Source organism: Galeopterus variegatus, unplaced genomic scaffold (genome assembly GCF_000696425.1).
Source record: "Galeopterus variegatus unplaced genomic scaffold, G_variegatus-3.0.2 Scaffold309, whole genome shotgun sequence".
NCBI lineage: Eukaryota > Metazoa > Chordata > Mammalia > Dermoptera > Cynocephalidae > Galeopterus > Galeopterus variegatus.
The window spans coordinates 587,808-598,025 of record NW_007726420.1 but is presented as its reverse complement, the minus strand read 5'-3'; the positions used below and the strand labels follow the sequence as shown (position 1 = coordinate 598,025).

The following is a 10,218-nucleotide window of genomic DNA, read 5'->3' as shown; positions in this document are numbered from 1 at the left end:
GAATACTACTCAGCTATAAAAAATGAAATACTACCACTCACAACAACATGGATGGACTTAGAGAAGTGCTTCTTAAGTGAAACAAGTCAGGCACAGAAAGAGAAATATCACATGTTCTCACTTATTTGTGGGAGCTAAAAATAAATAAATAAATAAATACAAAAAAAAACCGGGGGGGCTGGGGGGAAGACACAACAATTACAATTCCTTGAAATTGATACAACAAGCATACAGAAAGGACATCGTTGGGAGGGAGCGGGGAGGAGGAGGAGGGAGGGAGGTTTCGGTAATTTGCCACAATAATCAACCACATTGTACACTGACAAAATTTAAAAAAAATAAGTTCTGCAATTATGTAGTAAAGATTGCCATCTTCTCTTCAACAAAATTATGAGCTCTCAAAGTTTTCAAAAGTATTGAATTTGGTGATGCACATACAGAGTAATGATAAGACAGAACCTATTAGTGATGTATTTGAGATCTGGAATCAGTACTGCATTTCAATAATGCAAGTAAAAAGCACCAGAAGTAATTATAAGCTAGAACCTATTAGAAAAGTATCTGAAACCTGAAATAGTTTATATAGTTTATAGAAGTCCCCACTGAGAACTAGAAAGCTGAATTTAAAGATAATAAACAAGCTATTTAAAAGTAGTAAAGAGCAACTGAGGTGTTGAAGGGCCATGACCTCAAAAGGAAAGGAAATACACTGAGGCAGAGTCAACATTCTCTGCTTCTTTCCTCTTTGAGAGATTTGCAGACCCTAAACAGTGCTGTGAGAAACTAAGAAGCTAAGCAGAAAGCAGTGGAAGAGACTAAGAAACTAAGTAAAACCTCTGGTAGTTTCCCTGTGCTAAGGAGGCAAAAACTGGGAGTCTGGGTCCTACCACAAAAGAGATGCCCTGGTAAACACTCCTGGCTTTTAAGTCAAGATCCCTAAGGGGCCCTGTTCTAGAAGCCTAAGAGAAGGGGGAAGAAAATAGAATAGAACTTATGAAAAACTGAAACTTAGCCTCTAATCATATCAATGCTTAATTGGATTAAAGTTATCTGTCCCTGCGTTAACTGCCTACCAAAAGAAAAGTAAATTCTCTTCAGAGAAAAACATCACCCAGAGCTTATACAGCCTTTTACGTATTATGTCCAGCAATCAACTAAAAAAGTATCAAGAATGCCAAAAGGTAGAACCAAACAGCAAGGGAGAAAGAAGTGAAAACAGAACTTACCCACAAGTAATCAAGATATTAGAGTTATCTGGAACAGCCTTGAAACCATCTGTGATTAAGAAGCTCAAGAAAAGAAAAAGGTAAAGAATTTCATCTAACTGGAAGCTAATGAGAGAGAAGACTGAATGTAAATTTTGTAACTAAAAAAATAAAATAAAAATGTAATAGGTTTAACAGCAGATTCAATGCAGCAGAACAGAGAGCTGGAAGATAAGTCAGTAGAGACTATCCAATGTAAGCATAAATAAGAGAAATATAGGAAAAAAATGTAAGACAGATATGGGACAGAGTGAAACTTGAGTCTCAGGAGAAGTGAGAAAATGGGGCAGAAACATTATCTGAAGAGATACTTGCCCAAAATATTTAAAATTGACCAAAGACATCAAGCTACAGATTCAAGAAACTCTACAAACCCCAAGCCAGATATATATTACACATAAACCTGGACAAATTATGGAAAAACTGCCAAAAAGCAATAATTTAAAAGTAGCAAGAGAGGGATAAAAGACATTACCTTCAAAGAAGCAATAAAAATCCTGAGAAGTAACTTTTAAACAGAAACCAGGAAAACCAGACTATCTTTAAAGTGCCAGCAAAAAAACTATCAACTTAGAATTTTATACCCAGCAAAACTATCACTCAAAAATGAAAGCAAAACGGGGCCGGCCCAGTGGCTCACTTGGGAGAGTGCGGTGCTGATAACACCAAGGCCCCAGGTTCGGATCCCATATAGGGATGGCCGGTTCGCTCACTGGCTGGGTGTGGTGCTGGCAGCACCAAGTCAAGGATTAAGATCCCCTTACCGGTCATCTTTAAAAAAAAAAAAAAAAAAAAAAAATGAAAGCAAAATAAAGACATTTCAAAGAGACAAAACACTGAGAGAATTCATCACTAACAGAGCCTCAGTGAAAGTAACACAAAAGAAAATTCTTCAAGCAGAAGGAAAGTAACCCCAAAAATAAAGCTGGAGACTCAAAGGAAGGAAAGGCAATAGAAATGGTAAATACATGACAACAATATATGTAAATCCTCACAGTGTTTAAGGTCCTTATATTGCCCAGGAAGTGAAAAACATATTATTCTAATAAGCCACAGATATATCTTATAATTTCTAAGATAACCACTAAGTTAATAATGGAAGAACATATAACTAACAAGCTTATAGAGAGTAAAATTAGAACACAAAAATAACTGGTTAATTCAAAAGAAGGCAAGAAAGGAGAGAAAAAAGACAAATAGACAAATACTAAGGCAATAGAAAATACTGACATTGTAGATCAAAACAGAAATATATCATAATTATAATAATAATTAATGGACTAACTACTCCAATCAAAAGACAGAGTCTTTATCAAACTGGATACAAAAATAAAACTCAACTATATGCTTCTTACAAGATATAAGCCTTAGATCTAAGTATTAAAAAAAGTCTGGAAATAAAAGAATGCAAAAAGATATACATACAAAAACTAATAAAAGAAAGCTGATAGAGACACAGTAGATCTTAAGGCAGGAAACATTATTACTGCAGATAAAAAGAGACATCGTATAGTAATAATAACAGAAGGGTCAATCAGAGGAAAACATAACAATTTTAAGTATGTGAACATCTAATGACATGGCCTTAAAACATATAAAACAAAACACAAAAGAGTATATACTGTATGGTACCATTTATAAAGTTCAAAAAGTCAGCACGGCCAAAGGCAGGGAAAGAGAAGGGAGGAAGAAGACCCTGAGAAAGGCTGGAAGAGGACGCTGAGAAGAGGACCCACAAAGAAATGACAAATGTTTAGGTGATAGATATGCTAACTACTCTGTTTAGATCATTATATGATACACGCACATATTGAAATAATAAACTGTACCCCATAAACATGTACAATGAAAAAAAATTAATTTCAAAAAAAAGCAAAAAATTAGTCAGCATAATGGCAACTTTTAGGAAACTGTATTAACTTGCAGCGGGTATAAGGGAGGCTGTAAAGTTGCCATAAATGTTCTATTTCTTTTTTTTTTTTTTTTTCCTTTTTGTCTTTTTTTCATGACCGGCAACGGATCGCAACCCTCAGTGTTGCGCCCGTACCGGACCGGGACCAGCAACGGGATCGCAACCCTCGGTGTTGTGCCCGCACCTCGCTCAGCCAGTGAGTGGCTGGTCTGTATGTGGGATCCGAACCCTCGGCGGGAGCGCCACTGCGCTCCCAAAATGTTCTATTTCTTGATCTGGGTGATGGTTACAGGGTATGTGTTCACTTTGTTAAAATTCATAAAGTTGCTTGCTTATGATCTCTACACGCTTGTTATGTTTTTTATCTTTCCTTAAAAACAAACTATATAAAAGAAAAGTAAGAAGGTTATTGAAAATACTCAAGATAATGGTTATCTCCAGGAGGGACAAGGAGAAAGGACTGAACATAGAACTCCCACAACTTCAACAGTATTGTTAACATTCTATTTCTTAAACTGGGTAGTTTGCTCATTGTATTTTTATACTTTTTAACATATGAGGTTACTTCAAAAAGTTTGTGGAAAAAGAGAATTGAAAGAATATGAACTTTTTGAAGTACCCTCGAATATGTGTTATGCTTTTGTATATATTAAATACTATAAAAGCCTATGTATACATTAAATACTTATAACACCCTAATACATAACTTAGCCTATGCCGAGTCATGACTTAACGTCAGAATTTAAAAGGCAAGCAGCGCATAAAGATTTGGAAAATTTGCAGCCTGGCCATGTGGTAGAGAAGCAGAGAGCTTTTTCAGAAGAAAAATGCAATGCTGCTAAGATTAGTACAAAATAAAGGGATTATCAAGAGAAGGGGAAAAGGCCCTGAAGGCACTGCAGAAGCATCTGAGCCAACCCTTCCATTTCTGGCCCAAAGGCCTAGGGAGACAGAATGGTCTCAGGGAACAGGCCTGAGGTGCCCTCAACAGTCTCACTGCCCAGGGGCACTTCAGAAAGCCACTTCCAGCACCAGCAACCCAGCAGATTTGGCTGCTCCAGCCGTGGCTAAATTGGCCCCAGGTGTGACTGGATGTGCAGCTTTGGAAAAAACAAGCCAGAAGAAGCCTTGGCAGAGTCCACGTGGTGTTAGGTCTATAGGCTCACAGAATGCCAGAGCTGCTGGAAGCTTGGGAGCCTCCACCCCAATTTCAAAGGATGTATGGAAAAGCCAGGAGACCCAGGAAGAGGTTTGTCATAGGGACAGATTCACCGCATAGAGTCTTTGCTAGAGCAATGCCAAGTGGAAACATGGGGTCGGAGCTGCAGCAGAGAAACCACATCAGTGCCATGCCTAGCAGAGCCATGAGAGCAGGACCTTCATGGAGACTCCAGACCTGTGGAACTCCTGGAGCGGAACACCAGCCTGGGAGAGCTGAAGTGTGGCCTGAGACCAGGAAAGCCATAGAAGCAGAGCTGCCCAAGGACTTGGGGACCCAACCTGCACACCAGCGTGCAGAGGAGGTTGAACATGGTGTCAAGGTACCTGATTCACCAGCTTTGAGATTTAATGCCTGCTCTACTGGGTTTTGGACTTGTTTGGGAACTGTTACCCCCTTTTTTTGGCCTATTTCTCCCTTTTTGAATAGGAACATTTACCCTATGCTTGTCCCACCATTGTATCTCAGAAGTACATAACTTGTTTTGACTTCACAGATGGGACTTTGAACTTTGGACTTTTGAGTTGAAAGAAGTTAAGACTTTGGGGATGGGATGAATGTGTTTACCTGTGAGAAGGACATGAACTTTGGGGGCCAGGGGTGGAATGCTATAGATTGATTGAATTGTATCCCCAAAGTTCATATATTAGAAGCTGAATTCCCACTGTAATTGTTGAGGATGGGAAATCCTATTATGGCAATTGAGAGGTGCGGCCTTGAAGAGGTGATTAGATGGTAGGGTTATGCTGTAGTGAATGGATTAAAAATAGTGGTCATCAGCATGGTTCTGAGGGCTTTAAAAGAAGAGCACATGAGGGGTTACTCTCTCTTTGCTCTGCCATTTTCTGACATGTGAGACCCCTGGGTCACTAATGCCACCACCAAGACCCTGACCAGATGTGTTCCCTAGACTTTGGACTTCCTAGCCTCTGAAACTGTAAGCAATAAATTTCACTTTCTTACAAATCACCCAGTTCTGTGTATTTTGTTATAAGCAACAGAAACAGACTAATACAAAAACATACTCATAATTCAGAGTTTTTAGAAAGGAAAAAATTCCTTATACACCAACATGTCAATGGAAGGTTGGACTGTAGGATATTTTATTTTTATTATCTACTTTTCTGCATTTTCCAGTTTTTATAAACTATGCCGGTATTTTTTAATAATTTTAAACTATTTTTTTTTTTTTTTTTTTTTTTTGTCTTTAGTCTTTTTCCGTGTCCGGCTCCCGCGCCTCGCTCAGCCAGTGAGCGGGAACCGGTCTGTATGTGGGATCCGAACCCTCGGGCGGGAGTGCCGCCGCGCTTCCCAAGCGGCGCACTATCCAGTGCGCCACTGGACCGGCCCCTAAACTATTTCTTAATAAAGAAAAAACTACCCTAATTTCTACCTCATTTGCCTAAAAAACATATCTTATACCCCAAAGTTAAAATTTTAAATAGCCACACAATAGTCAATAAACAAATTAAATGACTACCATAAAAAGAAGCATGAAGATACTTTTTAGAATAATAGAAATGCCTATATCTTTATTGCGTTGATAGTAACACACACGTTTGTCAAAATTCACTGAACTTGACACTTAAAATGAATGCATTTTACCAGATGTAAATTATAACCCAATATGATTGATTTAAAAACTATTTTTGTCTAGACACATTAGAATTAGAAAAGAACATTTACATACAGTACCTACAAATTCCACAGCTATCACAATGATACTGCTTCTTATCTTTGTCAAACAGATGGCATATACTGCAATAATATTCTCCAAACAATGTGCTACATTCTTCACAAGTCTGTTGGGCCTAAGAAAAACACATGTAATTAAAAATTGGAATAAATTTACCAAAACATTTGGAGTTATAATTTGAATATAGAGAATTTATGTTAAAGGATATGCAGTTTTACTTTTTAAAGTTTTTAAACATCTAAGTCTAAGATAGTGTTTACTCTTAAGAGTGATAGAAGTCTTACTGGCATACTTTCAATTAAATTTTTCAAGCCACCTTAAAAAAAGTTTTTTAAAAAGAAAAAAAATGGAAATATGTCATAAAATCTTACATTCTGAATTTTTTCACAGTTTATGCACTGCACTTCCTTTACTTTAAAGCGATCTAGCTGGTGATCTTCATTGTTATCATGACATAACCGGCAAGTATAAAGCTTGTCACAGCAAGGTGCCTAAACTCCAGGGGAGAAAAAGAGATACAAGAAGAACCAAGAGAGGATAAATTTGCAATGCAGAAAGAAAATTTCTTCCTCCTCTTCTTCCTCCTGGAACGAATTCAAAGATTACAACCAATGGATCAGTTGCTAAACTCATCCTAAACATTTCACTATTTTTGGCATATTTTATATTAACTATTCCCTTCAACATTTATATGTCTGTATGAAGTTGAACACAGCCTTAAAGATAAAAGAATTATGAAGGACAGAAATACCTAGACTGATGAACTTAGAGAAAATTGTTAAGTGAAATAAACCAGGCACAGAAAGAGAAATACTGCATGTTCTCACTTACATGTATTTTTATTTATTTTAATAAAAATAGATAAAAATACAAACTAATAAGTTGGGGGGGGAGAGACACAACAATCACAATAATTCCCTGAACTTGTTAAAATAAATGAACAGATATGATGTTGATGGGAGTGGGAGGAGTGAGGCGGGGGAGGGAGGAATTGGTAAATGGCCATAAATATCAACTACACTGCATATTGATCAATTAAAAATAAATATTTTAAAAAATTAAAAAAAGAAATCTCTATACTAAAAATTAATCCCACAATACCCTAATCTCATTCTCAGCCTATACAGCAGCCAGATGACCTCTTAGACATTTCTAGATAAATTTATTTATATACTTCAACCCTTCAACATTACATATTCGAAAGATTATATTTTTATTTCACCAGCATTTATTAATCTTCAACTATATACCTAATATTGCAGAAGAATAAATGCAATAGATAGGCCTTATTTTCAATAGTGGTAAAGACTACCAGTTGTCCAAAATCTATTCTCTCCTCCTTCCTGGGCACATGATCGCCCACCTACACTACAATTCCCAGCCTTTCTTGCTGTTAGCTGTGACCAAAAGACTAAGTTCTTACCAAAAGAATATAAGCAGATGAAATCAGTGCCTGAAGGTTAAGAAACTGGGAATGCCTCCTCATTGTGGAATATACTATAACACATATGTACTTCACAGGGCCTGGTTTTCCAAAGCCTTGCAGTTTCAAATATTGACCTTGCAAGGACAGGAAATTTTCCTCAGGGTATAAGTCTCTGTTGCAAGATAAGGATTGTGGCACACAAGGTAGCTGACTCAAAGACAGACTAGTTACTGATTGTTATGTAAAGATACTGAGAAATTGCTATAGGAAGGAATGTTTGCTGAGATCAAGCTTGTGTTGATAAGGCCACTTAATTGCCTTACTGGAATGTCATCTGGCTTGTTTCACTGAAAGTGCCCAGCCTATACTGTTAAACTATATACCCACCTTTGTTCTCTTCCTGTAACTTCCTGGTCTGGAAAATAAATGCAGGAAGAGAACCCCAATTCGGTGTTAATTGCCCAAGGAAGGGATCCCTCTTGCTTGAGGGTTCCAGCAGGAGATTAACCACTTCGGGGATTCTCACTGCTCAGAAGAGATGGGCTTTGAGTAATCTTTTGCATCTCCGTCACCCAGAAGTGGGGTGACAAATCCATGGGAGGTGAAGCAACACAAAGCAACACTTCATCCCTTTCCCCTTTCCATCAGATGAAACCTGGATATGGCAGCAACCCAGCATGGATCATGCAGATGGCCACATGCCCTAAAACATGGCAAAATAATACAATGCAAAAATCTGGTCCCTGGAGTGACCAGGTGGAACAAGACCTGATCACTAATCTGGATCGCTCATCGTGGCCTTGTTAAGTAAGAAGACACACTCTTTATTCTTTAAACCACATTATTGTTGGGTCTTTTCATTACAGCAACCTAACCTTACCCTAACTAGTATATCAAGAGATTTCAAGGCCAGTGGGCTAATCCAGTACTTTACAGAACACTGTGACCTTGCAGATCCACTCATTTCAGAAGGCTTCCTATGCCATGACTTAACAGTTCATTCTTTAAAGATTTCAACACCTGGCTTCCTTTCTCTCCAGCACTACACTTGTCCTAAATTTTACAGAACTGCATATCCAGAATGAAGATCCTTCCAATACCCTAACTCTCAGTTCCTTGACTTTCTCACTTCCAATGGCCTTGTCCTTCAACCCTCCTCAAGCACATATTCTCATAGTCATACTACAGAACAGTGGTTGTCAAACATCTTGGTCTCAAGTACCTCTTTACACTCTTAAAAATTACTGAGAATCCCAAAGAGCTTTTGTTTATACGGGTTATATAAACTGACATATACCATAACATAAATTACAACTGGTAGGTTTTTAAAATATTTATTACTTCTTTTTAAAAGTAACAAACCCATTACATGTTAACATAAGTATTTTAATGAAAAATAACTATACTGTCCTCCAAAATAGCTGGATTCTCATATCCGCTTCTGCACTCAAATCAACTGTGGTTGAAGTATATGAAGAAACTCTGGCCCCACATAAATACGTAATTGGAAAAACAAAGTATAGCCTTTTCAGAGAATTATGGATATTCTTCTCTGATACTACACCAAAACTCAACAACTCAAAGGTTAGTCACAACATGGAATATGAAATCTTATCAACGAACTTTTCTTTCTGTTACATTAAAGCCCATTGACCTATCTTGCACTTTGAATGATCTTTCAACCGTATTGGTCATTTGGAAAATACCAGTTCACTGAGTTATGTAGATCTTCCAAACGTTCACATTTGACATGTGTAGTGGATCGAATTATGTCCCCCCCAAATTCCCTGAAGCTTGAATTGTGTCCCCCAAGTTTTATGTATTAGAAACTTAGCCCCTACTGTGCCTGTTAAGAGGGTGGGAAATCCTATTATAGTAATTGAAAGGTGGAGCCCTGAAGAGATGATTAGATTGTAAGACCATGCTGTTCTAAATGGATTAAAAATGGTGGTCAGGGCGTGTTTCTGAGGGCTTTAAAAGAAGAGAGTATGTCTCTTGCTCGCTCTGCTCTCTCTGCTTCCACCATCTTGCAATGTGAGACCTCTGGTTCACTGTTGCCACCACCAGATGGACTTTGGACTTCCCAGCCTCAGAAACTATAAGCAATAAATTTCATTTTCTTTATAAACCACCCAGTTTCAGGTATTCTGTTATAGTAACACAAAATGGACTAATACAACATGCTATATATAAAAAAATCACGTTCTTTAAAAGCCTTGATATTGGGAAGAAAATCTCATCAGAAAAGTATTTGGGTATTTAGGGAAGCTTCCAAGCTCACAGAAGCTAATACAAGTTATCCAAAATTTTAATTTTTACAAGAAAACTTGAATTTTATCACTGGCAACAAATACTGTCAGTTGTTTCCCTGTCATGAGTCTCACTTCCCTCCTTTTCAAGAAAATTTCTGCCTAATACCCAAGTCTGAGTGTCTATAGTTCTTTCAAGTAAAAAATGTTGAAAAAAGCAACAATTCACTTTGCAATCCAATTAACTGCACAAGAGCTTTTCCTCAAGACAACCATACATTTTCAGTTTGCAGAAGTGCTTGATGAAAACTTCCCATTTTGTCAAACAGGATATTAAAAAGATATATACTGAAGAACTGAATTTGATAAAATTAATGATTTTAGTGCTTCATCAGTGACATTTTTAAGTGAAACTGGCTTGCGGGGGGGGGGGGGGGGGGGGGGGGGGGGG

At 37.6% G+C, this 10,218-nt stretch overlaps 1 protein-coding gene across 3 annotated transcripts in view; it reads right to left on the bottom strand.

The window, feature by feature from the left end:
- The window catches only part of RCHY1 (ring finger and CHY zinc finger domain containing 1, E3 ubiquitin protein ligase), a 30,553-nt gene that overhangs the window by 17,056 nt on the left and 3,279 nt on the right, over nucleotides 1-10,218 (bottom strand). For 2 of the 3 annotated variants that reach the window (XM_008567308.1, XM_008567309.1), the window contains exons 2-3: nucleotides 6,464-6,583; nucleotides 6,092-6,207 (exon numbers count right to left, since the gene is read on the bottom strand). The exons of the other annotated variant lie outside the window; for it this stretch is intronic. In XM_008567308.1, the coding sequence (XP_008565530.1) occupies nucleotides 6,092-6,207; nucleotides 6,464-6,583 (236 nt within the window). The remainder of the gene's footprint in view (nucleotides 1-6,091; nucleotides 6,208-6,463; nucleotides 6,584-10,218) is intronic. 3 annotated transcript variants of the gene reach the window in all.